General features: G+C 34.2%; 2 protein-coding genes across 3 annotated transcripts; one reads left to right on the top strand and one right to left on the bottom strand.

The window, feature by feature from the left end:
* Positions 1-169: 169 nt before the first annotated feature.
* LOC147402380 (Ribosomal L18p/L5e family protein) lies at positions 170-6,552 on the top strand. Its single transcript, XM_086444012.1, has 3 exons — positions 170-391; positions 5,014-5,194; positions 6,000-6,552. Exons 2-3 carry the CDS (start codon positions 5,084-5,086, stop codon positions 6,450-6,452), a joined length of 564 nt encoding a protein of 187 aa, XP_086300138.1. The 5' UTR covers positions 170-391; positions 5,014-5,083; the 3' UTR covers positions 6,453-6,552.
* Positions 6,553-7,434: 882 nt separating this feature from the next.
* On the bottom strand, positions 7,435-12,054 carry LOC147402379 (C2H2 and C2HC zinc fingers superfamily protein). 2 transcript variants are annotated; one of them, XM_086444007.1, is made up of 6 exons: positions 11,898-12,054; positions 11,679-11,724; positions 11,529-11,571; positions 9,524-9,565; positions 9,162-9,420; positions 7,435-8,031 (listed from the first exon to the last, which is right to left on the bottom strand). In XM_086444007.1, exons 2-6 carry the CDS (start codon positions 11,684-11,686, stop codon positions 7,685-7,687), a joined length of 699 nt encoding a protein of 232 aa, XP_086300133.1. In that variant the 5' UTR covers positions 11,687-11,724; positions 11,898-12,054; the 3' UTR covers positions 7,435-7,684. The 2 variants fall into 2 exon arrangements, with proteins under 2 accessions (XP_086300133.1, XP_086300134.1); XM_086444008.1 differs by having other exon boundaries at positions 11,679-11,742; positions 11,898-12,051.
* Between the last annotated feature and the right edge of the window lie 3,675 nt (positions 12,055-15,729).

Genomic DNA, 15,729 nt, shown 5'->3' with positions numbered 1-15,729 from the left:
TAATAATGTGACATCATATGTTCACACACAATCCTGACCGTATATATGTGAGATGGACGATTGAAATGAAAGACATATCCAGAGTATGTATTACTGTCGTTATTTCTCCCATATACCCGATCAGATTGAATGTGACCATATCTATATGAGTGAACTACATTTACTAACGCCACACCAACAATGTCCAATTCTTTGTAATTTATATGGAATTGGTGTGGCATTAGTGGTGTGGCAAAAGCATCTCTCTTAAACACAGTCGGGTTCTTCAACCTTGTCTCCTCTCTTCACCCTGATCTCTCCCCTTAGGGTTTACAAACCAGTGGAGGCCTCGCAACGACGACCTCAGGCAGCGGCGCTCTTCGATGGCGATAATCTCCCCGAATTAGTTCGGGTAAGTGTCATCTCTCTCTCAAGCCAAAAACCCTTGATATTTTTACTGAGAACACAGGTTGAAGATGAATGGGTTTAAGGAAAAAAACAAAGGTTTCTTGACATGGGTTGAAGATGAATGAGTTTGATAAAATATAAAAAAAAGGCGGTTTTCTAAGATTGAAGATGAGTTTTTTTTTTGGGTTTGAGGAAAAGAAAAAAGAAACAGGGTTCGAAATCCGATTATTAAAAGGGCTTTCTGGGGTTGAAGAGGAGGGATTTTTGGGTTTGAGAAAAAAAAAAAAAAAAAAAGAGGCTTCGAATACCAATTCGAAATTTGATATTGAATATCCCTTGGATTCTCTAAGTCAAGATCATTAGATGGGTGGTTTACTAGTTATTATAGATAATAATCCTTGTAATTTTAGAACAAATATTAAGAGTATAACGTGGCGTGCGTGGCACATCAATAGGCCTGAATATAGAAAATTAAAATTCTGATTGTGGTGTGTGGAGTTGGGCATAAGACCTTTGTATGTGAACCTATAAAGAAGCAAATGTATTAAACATCCAGATGTAGAGAGAGCATTCGACAGCTAATGGAGAGAATTTGATCTCATTGAACAAATGTTTATCTGATTATGATTGTGATATTGAGTTTAGTTGAGTCTTGTTGGTTTCGATGTGTTCTTTCACCAATATGTTTCCAACACAATAACATAGTGTGACCTTTGTCTGCTGGATAGATTTTTTTTATTTATTTAAAATCTATGAAGTAGAGCATTGATGTTCGAGATGACCATTAAGAGTACAAAGAGAACACTAAGGCCCCGTTTGATTCAGCTGCCTGAATCTGCTGTCAGCTTCTGCTGTCAGAATCTGCTGTCAGAATCTGCTGTCAGAAGCTGAAACACTGAAAAACTTGTTTGTTACAGCTTCGTAATAGTGCTGTGCTGTTAACCAGAATCTGATAATTATTGTTTGATACAGCTTCTAGAATCTGCTGTTTAGGGTAAAATGACCAGAATACCCTTAAGGTTGATAGAACACTCAAAATGCATAAAAAATTATCAGAATACCTTTATAAATATATAATTACATTATATATATATATATATAATAAATTTATATTAAAAATTTTATAAAAATATTTATTTTAATTTTAAAAAGTTTATAATTCTATAGAAATTTCGACAGCATCTCCTCTTAAAAATGGACATATAAAATTTTTCTGATAAACAAAATACCTGCATAATACGCAATCCAACCAATAACAAAAATGGAAATAGGAAATGACAACTTAGTAGAAAGAAACACAAATTTTAAGTGCTCTGGAAGACCTCCGACTAATAACAAAACGCATGACTACCCCTCCATCCTTAAGTATCCTTATTGCATCACTTGCAAACCACGGGGATGTGTAATAAACCGTAAAAATGCAATGTGCAGATTTTTTTTATATATTTATTTATTAATTTAAATGAAATCTAGAACTCAAAAGCTTGTCCCCAAGTAAATCTCATAAACAGCCAATAGACAAAGCTTGTTTAATGTGGTAATGTGTACAAATTTTCTAACTCACATTAACACAAGATAAGAACACAAGCACTTATGCATTGTCAATCATTCTTAATTAGGGAAAGCATACCATTCATGCATAAAAGCACCTTCCGAACCAGATACTTCAATTTGAAGCATTGGCCAAGGAGATAAATATGTCAACTCACCCGCCTCATATGAAAATCTTATATATAAAGTCAAATAAGTCTTAACACAGGCCAACTTTTAGTCACATGTCATCCACCCAGTCAAAGTTCCCATGGGAGAGTCAGGGTAACACTCAGGTTAAATAATCTTTTGAGATCTCAAAATTGGAAGAAAAAAATTTATAGGACTACAATTTTGATAACAGGTCAACATTATAATGCATCACTTATATGGACACATTGCAATTTTCAAACACAAATCGAAGCACCCTGAAGTAACAGAGGCAAAAATGAACAAAACACAATAGAATATTCAATATTTTTCTAAAATATCAGATCAAAAGTTAACTATGTCATCTAAATTTGCTGAAAAAGATAAAACAGAGAGATCCAGAGTCCAAGAGTCGAATTCAAGATCAAAAATTTGAAAGAAATCGATAAACTACTAGTTCATGGATCAAAATAACTCAAATGAAATTAATATGAAACTAACCAAGAGATTTAATCGAATTTCAACTGAAAAAAACTACTAAAGTTGATGTAAAACAAGATTAAAGTCTTAAACATATCAAAATAAAAAACTCTACCAAGATCCAGAAACTAAAATGGAAAATTGGAGAAGTAGAAATGATTAGAGTACCTTTGGAATACAATCCTCGAAGAGAAAACATGTGTTTTTTGTCCTTGATTTTAACGATTTCGTTGGTCACCAATTCTCTCCATCTTCTTTAATAGCAATCGTAGTTGACACTCGACGCATTTGATTTTAACGATTTCGTTGGGAACGACATAAAAAGTTAAAGAACACAACTAATAAAAATAATATGCTATGTGATCACCCTTTACTATGCCTTGACACTAAGCAAAAGAGAGACAAAATCTTCCTTGAATAAAAGCAACACAAGCAGCCCCCCTTACAAGCATACCTCGTATCTTACTTGCCCGTGTATCCACAAAGTTGTGTTAAAAAAAATTTGTTTCTTTTATTCAAAACAACAGCGCTACCTAGAATTTGGATTGAACCCAAACCCAAATTTTACTCTATCAAAGAAAATCTAAAATGATCTTCACTATGAACATAATTATTCCCAAACAAAGAACACGATTGATTAAAAAAAAATTGTTTATTTTATTTAAAACACCAGAACCACCTAGAATTTGAATTGAACCAACCCAAATTTTACTCCATCAAATAAAATTCAACACAAATTTAACAAAACCTTCACTACGAACAGAATTATTGTCAAACAAAGAACATGATTGATATATTTATTTTTATTTTTAAAAAACCAACTACAGCTACAACAATATTGTATTAGAACAATTGTGACTTCAAACATCAACACCACCAAGAATCTAGAATGAACCCAAAAACCCAAATTCTACTCTATCACAGAAAATTCAGCAAGACCCTCACCATGAATCGAAATTATAAAATTGAAACCCAATTCTTTCCAACCCAATTTAGCATCATCTGCCGAATCTTGATAAAATTCTGAAATCGTGATAAAAAACAACCAAATCCATGAATCTGACAAAGAAAACAAATCAAAATCTGAAGAAAAACTTACTAAAACTATTTTCAACAAGATCATTGAAACTGTGACCATCGCAGTTGTAGGTGAACCCGAAATCATGGAAGAATGGAGGTATGAAAATTATCAAAGCTTGAAATCTTACCTATTCGCAAAGAAGTTGAAGCTCATCTTCCATCAAATACTGACCTTCTTAAACCTTTGAAATCCACAGATCCAGATCCATGGCACGCGAGAGAGAGAGATAAGAAAGGATTGAGGTGAGAAAGATTTAGTTCATGAGATGGAAAGATATATATATAGAGAGAGAGATGGATGAACTCAAGTGGAGATGAGAGAGAGATAATGGGATATGGTGCAGAACATAGAAAGATGGAGAGAAGAAGAGAGGGAGACGAGAGATGAATTTCCAAGCACAATAGAGACGAACAGCTGTGCGCAGCTGTGTGCGATTTGTGTTGATAGAGAAGAGAAGAGAGAGCGGAGAGAGAGAGAGAGAGAGAGAGAGAGAGAGATCTGTGAGGGAGAGAGAGAGAGGGGTGCGAGAGAGAGTTCTGTTCTGTCGATGGAGAGAATAGAGACGAAGAGGCAGGGGTAAAACGGACATTTCAATCGAACCGTTTTTCGGTGTTTAGCTTCACCCGCAAACGCGAAAAAAAAAGCGGGTTTTAAAGGCTTCTCGTATTTGCGTTTAAAAACGCAGTTTTTAGACGCAGCTTCTTGTAACAAACGGGGATTTTAGACCGAACCGCAGATTTTCAGCGCAAACGCACTGAAATCTGCGTTTGGAATCGGAAACAAACACCACCTAAGCGTCTGTTAGTTTCAAATTCCAACTTCTGCTTTAGGATTCTGTGTCTAGGAGAAGCAGAAGCTCAAAGTCTAGGAAGATGCGTCTAGGAGAATCTTGTTGTTATTAAAGTTAGGAAAAAAGTAGTACTAGAGAGAGGTCGAATTGATTTTGTTGTTTAATCGATGAGTTAAGAAGAATGAGGGGTGAAATTGTCATTTTACCCCCCGGTGTTGGTTTCTTACAGTGGCTCTCATGCAGAAGCAGCCTAAGCAAGGCTTCTCAAAAATGCAGTTTTGGGCTTTCTGCAAAAGCTGTTGAAGTAGAAGCTGTTACCAACAAACGTGATTTTCCAGCTTTTTCAGCTCAAAGCCCAAAAAGCCGCCGGAAAAAATCATAACAAACAGACCCTAAATTAACCATTTGGCTTACATATTGAATACCATTTAAATAACAAGTTTTCAAGAAATACACCCTTAAAGTCTTTGAATAGCTTGCTTCGAAAGAAAAAAATTCTGAGAGGAGATTATTATTCACCTTTACTGCACGCAATACTTCAAATGATTCCTTTCGCACTCTTCTAATTCTTTTTTTTTTTTTCTCACTTCTATAGTATTTTCAAGTGAGTAGTTATACGATTGACCAGAGTACCGTATCATTTTGGAAAGTGTTGGAGTGTGGAAATGTTCAAGCGTGTATTTGGCGATGTATGGAACATAGGGGCTACTGTGAACAGAAGAGACAAGAGTAAGCCAGTTTTATATGCATTGGCACGCGAGTTCCACAACGGACAGGTATTCTATATCAGCTCCTACAAGCTTATGACTTCTTTCTCAATATAGTTTGACCACTGACCACTGTGTAGTTTACTTCTTACGAGTAGGTAGCGACCGTTCCTATGTGTCCATGTTCACAGAATAGGAGATGTAGAAAACCCTCTGCATTTGAATTGCATTAGCTATTCCTCTGTGTAAGGATTTCCAAGGCCTACATATTATGTTATATCACATATAATTTAGGATTAAAAGAGGAAATCGCTTGAAATATCAGTAAAAGCTTGATCTGTTGAATTATATATGCTTCTGGTTGGATGGATAAACTGGACTTGAACCCACGACCTCAACGTTGCTTTGCAATGTGTCAAACCAACTGAGCTATGGGTCTAAGCCTGTTGAGTAACGACATACTTGAGCTTGTATTGCCCAATACTCCTTGGGCAAAGAATGTGACCATGTATAAGATCGTGGTATGTTATTGTATTCCTCTTTAGTTGATTTGGTGGACCATTTTCCCCAGAATAAAACGGTTCATGACTAAAATGCAATCTTTTGCATTCTTTTGACGAGGGGTGTTAAACAATACAAGCTCTGGTATGGTATTGTAGTTCTCTTAAATTGAATGAGGGGACCCATGACTAAAGTGCATTCTTTTGGGTGGCCAAAAATATGTCAAGCGTCCTTGAGAAATATGCTTTTGTTGAAGGGATCGATGACCCATGTCCCAGTGATGGCCAGCTTACTACTTGATAATGTATTCTTATGCATTTTACCGAAAAAAAGGGTTAGGTATTTTTGCTTAATTTGAAGGAGACTTTGACAGGTTCATTTTGCGCCAAGAAGCTTCTTCGGCGTGGAGGATTTTCTTGATGATGACAATAGCCGTCCGTACACTTACAAGAAGGAGAAGAAGTCAAAGAACCCACACAAACACATATCATTCAAGCAACGCACCATAGCATACATGGAACCATTTACGCTCGACGTGTTCTTCTCCAAGCGATTTGTTTCAGCATCACTTACACATAGGGTGACATTTAAGCAGGTAGCAGTCGCAGGCACCAACTCTAAAGACATTAAGGCTGCTCTCAAGTCTCGATCAGATATACCCGCTTGCTTGGCTATTGGTCGGATCTTAGCTGACAGAGCAAGAGAAGCTGACGTGTACACCGCTTCTTATACCCCAAGGGACCGTGACAAGTTTGAAGGGAAGATTAGAGCAGTAGTTCAGTCCCTTATAGATAATGGGATCGATATTAAACTTTATCTTAATTGAATTTTAGAAGAGAAAAAGGTGATCTGTTGTGAGCCTTTCTGTACCTTATTCTTGTTTAATTTTGTGATGATCAATGACATTTCGCTGACTAATTTGCGTTCTTTGTTGTCAAAGATTTAATTTTGGAATTTATGAATTTCCTGTCCTTATGTAAGGAACGCTGTGGTGGCAGCGGCATTGATGTTCCCCTTCATTTAATGTTTTAATCGAAAATCATCTCAATCATGTAATCTTAGTTGTGCACTTTGATCAGTGGGATCGACTTGGCAAATCCATTAAAGGAATTATTTTTTTTCCAGATTCAATTATCAATAGGATCAACTTGGCTAGTGCTGATTAAGGTTTGAACCTGTTGAACCCTATAAAAATAAGATGAAAGATTAACATCTTTGGAGTTATTTTTTGTTTTGTTTATGCTTCAGTTGCATTTTCTATTTTCTTCATCACTAGTTCTTTTCTTTCTTTTTTTTCTTATTTTAGCAACATAACTAAAATACTTGAAAATAAATTTAACTTTGAAAAGGCAATTTTCTAATACATGTAAAAAAAAGTATTGAATTAATTTTAGTTTTAGATAACTTTTATAACATTTAGTATTAAGAAAAAACTATAAAAAGAATATTTTATTTTAATTTTATAATAATCCAGTTGTCCAAAATTTGAATATAAAGTATTTTTTTTTCTTGTTAAAATAAAAAAATTACGGTATCTTATATTATTAACGTTAAGGATTAAAACTGGAAATTTGTTTATATGGATTTAAAACTTGAAAATCAGTCATGAAGTGACAACCATATTTTTTTTTTCTTCCTTTTTTTTTAAATATTAATCATACATATTATTCATTTAAAATTTTAGTACATAAGAGCCTTAAAACACCTTAAGCCCCGCCTTAGCATCCAAAAACAGTGTTGCCACAAAAATCAAAATTCAATATTTCTCAAACAGATCAAAGTATATATAATTCATAAAAAGCAGGTGATTATGCATCATTAGAAAAGGATGATATCAATAAAGGCCAAAAAAGTAGAATGGTAAATATTCCCCAAAAACCTACATGGATGGCACAATCATGGATCGATCGGATAGATTTAGCCAAAATATCCGACATGGCAACAAGTGAATGGTGCACCCAACATAGAACAACACAGAATTTTTGTTTTGAGTTTTCCTAGTAAAATAAAAGGCTAAGAAGATGAAAAACAAGAGAATTACATACTACTTTGATCATACTAATGATTGGGCTCGGAACCTTGACTATAATTAAATCCATCCTGTGTTGTACCGGTAGAAGATGGAGTAGAAGTTCCACCTGGAGTTGACCTCTGCAAACCTGAAGCGGCATTAGCGTTGTAATTATCAAAGACCCCACTTGGTGGTGCTGATGGATTGCCTTGATACATATTTGGTGTCACCATGGATGGAGCACCGTTAGAAGTAGGGGTTGATGAGCCTCCAGGGGGTGTTGTGAAGGGATTATTCATAGTAGGCGGCCTCGGCAAACCGTTAACTTGCATAGGTAAGGAAGGTGCTCCAGGTGGACCGACCATTGATTGCATCATTGGAGCAGACCCATAACCTGCCAAAGCCAACACAAACACATCGTAAATCATAAACCATCCAAGAATCTAAGCTGGATATCAAACCAACCGAGTTATCATAAGATATCAATTTATTGTGAATGGTCCAAACGTATGTTGCAATCGCAATCCGTATAAGTTGGTTCTTGACCTAGAGGACCTATTTTATGGGACCCATTGAATGTGTGTGCCAAGCTTGCACCAGTTCCCCCATCCACACAAAGTTCCTCAAAACATATAACCCCCTATTTTTAGTACAAGCAATACATCATGGAGGAAGCTGACACAAAATTAGAGCTCTGGAAAGTTGCTTTAGTGTCAAGGAACTTTAAAGTAGAACCAAAACCGAATACGTGGAGTGCAACTTTGATCATGAAAACCATGGAGAGAAACATCTACCGAAAATTGATAATCATAAAATTCCCTGGAGTGACCATTTTCACTACGTCATTTCTGTAATACATAAGGGTGGAGAGATTGAAGAGGATGTTATCCATCGAATTAGAGTTGGGTTGATAAAGTGGAGGTGTGCTTCTGGAGTGGTGTGTGACGTATTCCGATCAAATTTAAAGGAACACTCCATATAACGACAATAGACCAACTAATGCTTTACAGATTCGAAATTGAACGATTAAAAAGCAACATATTAATAGATTGGGTGTTGTACACAAGCATGTTGAATTATAAGTGAATGCATACATGAAAAAGTAACAATTTTGAATGCCATAGTCTAATTCTTGTACCAAAACTAGCTTCCAACGTTGAGAATGCCCATATTATAATTGTTATAGAGTTTTCCAAGTGAAGTCACACTCGCACTAGTTTCAATGTGAAGTAATGAGAGAGGTAGGATCCAATGTCAAAATGGTTTTCAAACTCGGCATCTTGTCTCTTTCCCCAATGTTGAGAGTGCCCATATTATAATTGTTATAGAGTTTTCCAAGACAAGTCACACTCGCACAAGTTTCAATGTGAAGTAATGAGAGATGTCGGATCCACTGTCGACATGGTTTTCAAACTTGGCATCTTGTCTCTTACCCCCCACCACCACCAAGACCGAGTTGACTTATCCACGCCCGTGTTTTGAACGAGTCAAACAATTAAAAGAATTGTAAATCTTCCCAGTTACCTGGGACACCAACAATAGGCCGAGGCAGTACTGGGGGCCTGATCCCCGGGTGTGAGGTTCCTGGCATTGGCATACCAGGTGTCGGTAGAACAGGAAGACGGGGCCTTGGGGCATTCGGAAAAGAAGCAAGATGTTGGTTGTAAGCTCCACCAACTTGTTGGAATGCTGCAGTCTGCCCAAGATGCTCCTTGATTCTCTGATCAATCAAACTTTGGGTTTGTTGCTCCTCAAATTGCTGATAATAGGTACGTACATTTGCCTGAAGTGACATTCCAAACATCCAAACAATACAGTAAAAAAGGGGTCTAAGTAAACCTAATAAACCTTACAGCTACATGATACATGTAGTTTAAACGTAATACCTTGTGTTTGTAACCAGCATTGTGCTGCTTTCTAACAGAAGGCTGAAAATAAAGAAAGAGAGAGTTAGAACTAAGAAAAATTCATAGTTTGGATCAAATAGATATCCAAACGTGATTGTACTTAACCAATCTTTAAAGGACAAGTTGGTTATGAATATTATATTTGCATTATGACATCAATATAACAAATTAGGGTCCCGTTCAGCAACAAACATTTTGGCAAAACATTTTCCAAAACATGGGTTAGAGGTTTTGGAATGGGCTGATTTTTGGTGAGGATGATCTCTACGGTGAGGAGATCATCCTCACCAAAAATCAGCCCATTCCAAAACTTCTAGCCCCAGTTTACAAGTTGAAAAATCGTGGACCGCCCATTTTTTGTAAACCATTTTTGATGGGGTTAGAAGTTTTGGAATGAGCTGATTTTTGGTGATGATGATCTTCTCACCGTAGAGATCATCCTTACCAAAAATCAGCCCATTCCAAAACCTCTAACCCATGTTTTGAAAAATGTTTTGCCAAAATGTTCGTTGCTGAACATTTCCCAACAAATTATGCATATCAAATCAATAAAAATTCAATGAACAAGCTGTTGTTTGAAAGAAATTACAAGCAACAGTTTTGTTCTTATTCTACCCCAAAGTTAGAAGCTAAATTGGACTAAGATGCCATAATGCCTAGAAGACACCATTTCACATCTTCCATGACCCAATGGTGGAGATAACTATAGGACATGTATCAACAACAGCAGCAAAAAGGATGATAATGATAACCACAACATTACATATCGATAATTGGTTGACCCATTGTAACATATATGATCCTTTTGTACGGATCATGCCTAAAGAATTATAATATAGGATGGCAATAATGCCAGCTGTGATTTATGGAGGGTCTTAGAATTTATATCTCTTATTTCACCCTTCTTTATGACATTTTCATCAGAACACCCCCCCCCCTCCTGGTAGGTCACCTTAACCTCCTAGGTTTTTCTTGTTTGCAATTGCTTGCTTTTGTGAATAAAATTCCTCATATCTATCAAAAAAAGTCACCAAATGTGCACCTCTTCTTAAAAATAATATTTGTAAGATACAAAATCATATGGCATGGCAAACTGAAGTATGGTGACCCCTATCTCATTTCTTCTCACAACCCTCATCTTTGATGCATTTTGGAATAATTAGTTATATTTCTTAATGTAAGGGGGGGTAATAAATAGTAAGGAAGTGTGGGGATTTAAATGTAATTAATGAATATTTTTTTGATAAGAAAGTGAGAACGGTTCATACTAAACCCTAATCACATTTTCTCCCATAACTTCTTTCTAGTCTTCTACTTCTTCTCTTGTCAATCAATTTCTAGGGTTTCTTACTATTAGAATTATGCATCTCTTATATCCTTTATTTTGTTCTCCTACGTGCCCATTAAACCCCATATCCTATCTTCATCTAAAACATCAAATTATAATCCATCCTCAACAAAATTGCCTCTCAATGCTCTCATCTAATCCTACTCGGAACTAATCTCTCCGTACTTATAAAAAAAGTTGTTACATCTTTATCTACAACTAGATCATTTATATTATTTTTTTGTCTCCTATGACAGGATTTATCTCATATATATTTTATCCATTGTAGCTCTCCTTCTCATAGTACTCGCCAACTCTCTCTACTTCTCTTTCAAAATCTCTGCATCAATTTCACTCAATTCCATAGCATGAATAAGAACTTTTTCAGAACTCTGTTACCATCCTGTGATAATTATACTTTCGGACCCTCTAAACATCAAAAACAAACTTTCCACTCTCATCTGTAATTCCTTCATGTATCAACGATAATTGAACAATTCAGGTTTACTGCTACTAACATGCACATAACAAATTGATTCTATCCATCATCATCAACAACAACAAAACTATAAACAAGTAATTCTAAAATTACCGAACAAATCATCTGATAAAATTAAAAAAATAAACAACAAATATACATTAAATTCGGTGACTTACAGAATCGTGAGTCAAGTAAGTGTCACAGTAGTCACAATAGTACCTGAAAATGGGGGAAAACAACAACAAATAAATAAAAATATCAAATCTTTAAACTGATTCTCAGCATCGATAAAGAAATAAATGATCGATAGAAACAAAATGGCGTACCGAGGCATGATGTAAATCCAGAACCAACGGCTTAGATCTCAAAACCCTAAAACGATTCAAAACCCTAAGAAATGTTAAAGAGGGTGAACAAGATTGCTTTAATGGGGGAAAAAAACTAAAAGACAGAAACAATGAATGAATGAAGGAAACAAATATGATCTAAATTTTGAAACGAAAAGATTAATCACCCCGAATAAGCCTCTAAATATGCGCACTTACAGAGATTTTCCTGAAGATCGATGAGATGGAAGTTGGATTTGATTCGAACAGATAAAAAAAACCCTAGATTGAAGTTTAACTGTAAAAGAGACTTCTCTGAGAAAAAACCCTAACATACACGAGAGAGAGAGAGAGAGAGAGAGAGTGAGGCAAGGAGCAGAGTCTCCAATTATTTCTTAGGTAATTTAGACATACCCCTCCGAGGTTTTATGTATATTTAGATAACCCCATATTTTCTAACTTATGACTTACCCCTTTACCGTTGTCTTCTTTAAGAGACAAAATACTAAAATGACTTAAATATCCTCATCTTCAACCTCTTATCAAAAACCCTCTAAGACTCTATCTACCTCAGCTCACAACCTTCGAGATTCCATCTCCTTCGACTTTCAAATCTAAAAAACGACACATTATTTCAAATACCATGGATTAAAGGAGAGAAAAAATAAGGAATTTTGGCTAAAGGCATAGTATCAAAAAAATTGGTTAAAAACATATTTTGTAACTCTAATAATTATAATAATAATAATAATAAGAGTCATGATAATATGATGCTCCCTTCTACAAACACCCCCATCACATAACTATAGATCATTTACCTCGGGATACACAGAACCATAGATTTTTTTCTTGTGTATCCCAAGGCATTTGACCTATGCTTCTGTGATTGGAGTGTTTGTTTAGAGGAGGGTCATATTATCACGGTTATAATAATAAAAAATCATTTTTTTTAAAACATGTTTTTACATTTAAAACACTTTTTTTTATCTTTTAATCATGTTTTAAACACGTTTTTTCATATATACTAATAACAATACTACTCCATTTGTTTATAAGCATAAAGTTGATTTTATAATCCTATGATTATTTGTAATTTAGTCTTAAGTGTTGTTTAATGTGAGTTTTGATGATAATGTTTAATGTTATGGTTTTTAAATTTTTTAACATCATAAAATATATAATTGTAAATATTATTAAGCATAGATATTCAATATTATTATTTTTACTCATAAATATGTTGGAAATTTACAATATATATACCATATTTGTTATAATTTTAATATATATTTTTATATTTATATTTATAATTTTTCCCATTTTTTTGTGTTTTTTTTTTTTCAGAGCTTTTCTTTGTTGTTTTAAACTTGTATTCTTACTTAGCAACCATGATTAGAGATAGGTTTTGATGGATCAAGGAATAATTGAGTAGGTAAAACAAAATATGTTATCACATGTATTTAGTAATTCAGATCATTTTTGTAGTTATTGAAATCTATATTTAAAATTATAAAATTTCTTTTTTATTATTTTATAATAAAAAAAAACATTTTAATTGTTAAAATTACTAGAAGGGAAGAATTATAACATATTAAACGACAACTGGTAGGTGGCGTATGCAAGCACACCTCGATCAAAAGGGCTTATTTGTAATTTAAAATATTGCTTAAAGGGTTTTCGAAGATTACATAGTAAAAATTGATACTTTTATAAATTTGAAAACTAAGCAACATGATTGTATAATCTTAAGTTGCAATTTTCTTGATTTTTAACAAAAATGACTCTGATTACATTAAATTTAAATATAAAAATGGGGACATGGCCGCTCAAATTTTGACGTCAAACCACTACTACACCAACTACTCTCAGTATAGGGTTTTGTTAACGTGTGCGCTAAGGGTACATTTTAAGAAGACCCCTCAATATTAGAGGTGACAATGGGTCAGGTTGGGTCGTGTTTGCGTCATGTTGAGGTAAGGGTATTATGAAAATTTATTTTTTAAAAAACGACTCATTTAATAATCCTGTTAAAAAATTAAACTCAACCCATTTATAAATAGGTATACTTGACCCAACTCATATATAACATTATAGCAATTCTAATCTTTATCGGATGTCATAAGATGATGTGATTAGAAAACTTCCCTACTAACTTCGGAAAGTATTTTTTTTCTTTTTTCATTATTATTATTTACTAAACTTAATGTATTTCATTATCACATAGACATGCTAGCCTTATTTAGTAAAATATTAAATCTTACTAATGGTCATTTTGCCTATATGGACCACCATATTAGGAATCAAACACTACGTACCTCTAGATTTCAGTGGAAAAATAGATAAAGAAAAATATAAATAACTTAGTAAGAATCATATTTTTTTTTTTCAAACTAAAAGCTCAACCATTAATTATTTGAAAATATCTAAAAAACACCCTTTCTATTATATTGAATTTGAAGAAAAAAAAAATATTATGAAAAGTTCTAAGAAATTCTAACAAAAAATGAGTAATTTAAAAAATTATTAAATAATTGTTGATAAATTTAAAACTACACCTTAAAGAAAGAATAACTAAACATGTCAAAATAGGTTGACACCCTAACTTGAACCCGACCTATTTATAATATTATTAGACGGGTTGACACCATTCCGATCCAAACCCACTAATTTTGTGTCGTGTTCACGAGTTGTGTTAAGATTGCCACCCCTACTCATTATAGCAATGACAATATAAAATTGAGTTGTGCTAATCTAACTCCCCTACATGACATACTAAAATACCCTCTTGACATGGCATGTGCTAAAATCATAGATTTTATGCATCGGGATACACATCTACACATCTCCATAAATATATGATGTTGTGTATCTCGAAAAGTAAAAATATATTGTTCTAGCACATGCATTGTCAAGAGAGTATTTTGAGTATGCCATGTGGGGGAGTCAGAAAATCGTCACTTTATAAAATTAGATTATCTACGCACAATTTTTTTATTATATAAATTAAAGTATATGTAAATCCTATTTTTTTTTATACGTGTGCATTTGCACACACCACCTAGTACGTAGTCTTCACATCTTTTAATTTTATAATATAATGCTACCTCCATTCATTAACGTCTCCATTTACAATCACTAAGGTCACTTTGGCATCACTCGCTACATACACTTTAACGTGCACAAAAGCACCCACACATTGTCAATTTTATTTAATAGTATATGAGAGTCTAAGAAATTATCCAAGGAATATATTCGTAATTATATTTTATCCAAAATATCCTTGGATCAACTCTAAGGCAAATACTTATAATAATTATGCATTTTATTTATCATAGAGAGTCATTTTACCTATTCAAGGGGATTTGTACTCCAATCGTACTAGTCAAAATGACTCTTCACAAGTTTAACTATAGTAAAATATTTCATAATTATCATCGTTTTTTTATCGTAGATAGAGAGAGAAGTATTAATTTAATTTGAATTTGGTGCATGTGCACGTATTACTCCTTTGACACACTTAGACTTTAGTCATAAAATAATAATTCTATAACAAATCAATGATACGACTAGTCAGGTGGCGTACTCAATCGACTCCTTGAGGAAATGTAGACGAGTTAGGATATACAATTCCCTCGGGACACATTTTTTTTAAAAATTCTCCATTAATTTCTCTGACGAAGATGCACGCTGACTTACGAAATTTCCATATTGAAAGTAAAACTTTCCCATCACGGTAGAATGTTTCCGTATCCAGATGGATGAGCTGGCAGTGTTATCTTCGTGTGCTACACATTTATAGAATGGAAAATGCTGTAATGACATAAGGCATTGACTGCGATTCTCACAATTCTGACGTGTGATGTGTACATAATCATAGATGTATTTCCTCGCGATACTAATAAAAATCATCTACGGTTATGTATACATCTCCACTTCAGATTTTTTAGATCACAGTAGATCCTGTTCGCCCAACACGACTCAGTTCTATGCGCACACGTCATCGCAATGATGTAAGAAGTCTGCTTAGCATTTTCTTTGTTGATGGTTTTCTAAC

Source organism: Akebia trifoliata, chromosome 5, assembly GCF_017979445.1.
Source record: "Akebia trifoliata isolate Shusen 1 chromosome 5, ASM1797944v1, whole genome shotgun sequence".
NCBI classification, from domain to species: Eukaryota; Viridiplantae; Streptophyta; class Magnoliopsida; order Ranunculales; family Lardizabalaceae; genus Akebia; species Akebia trifoliata.
The sequence above is the reverse complement of the archived record's forward strand: the minus strand, read 5'-3'. Positions and strand labels throughout refer to the sequence as shown.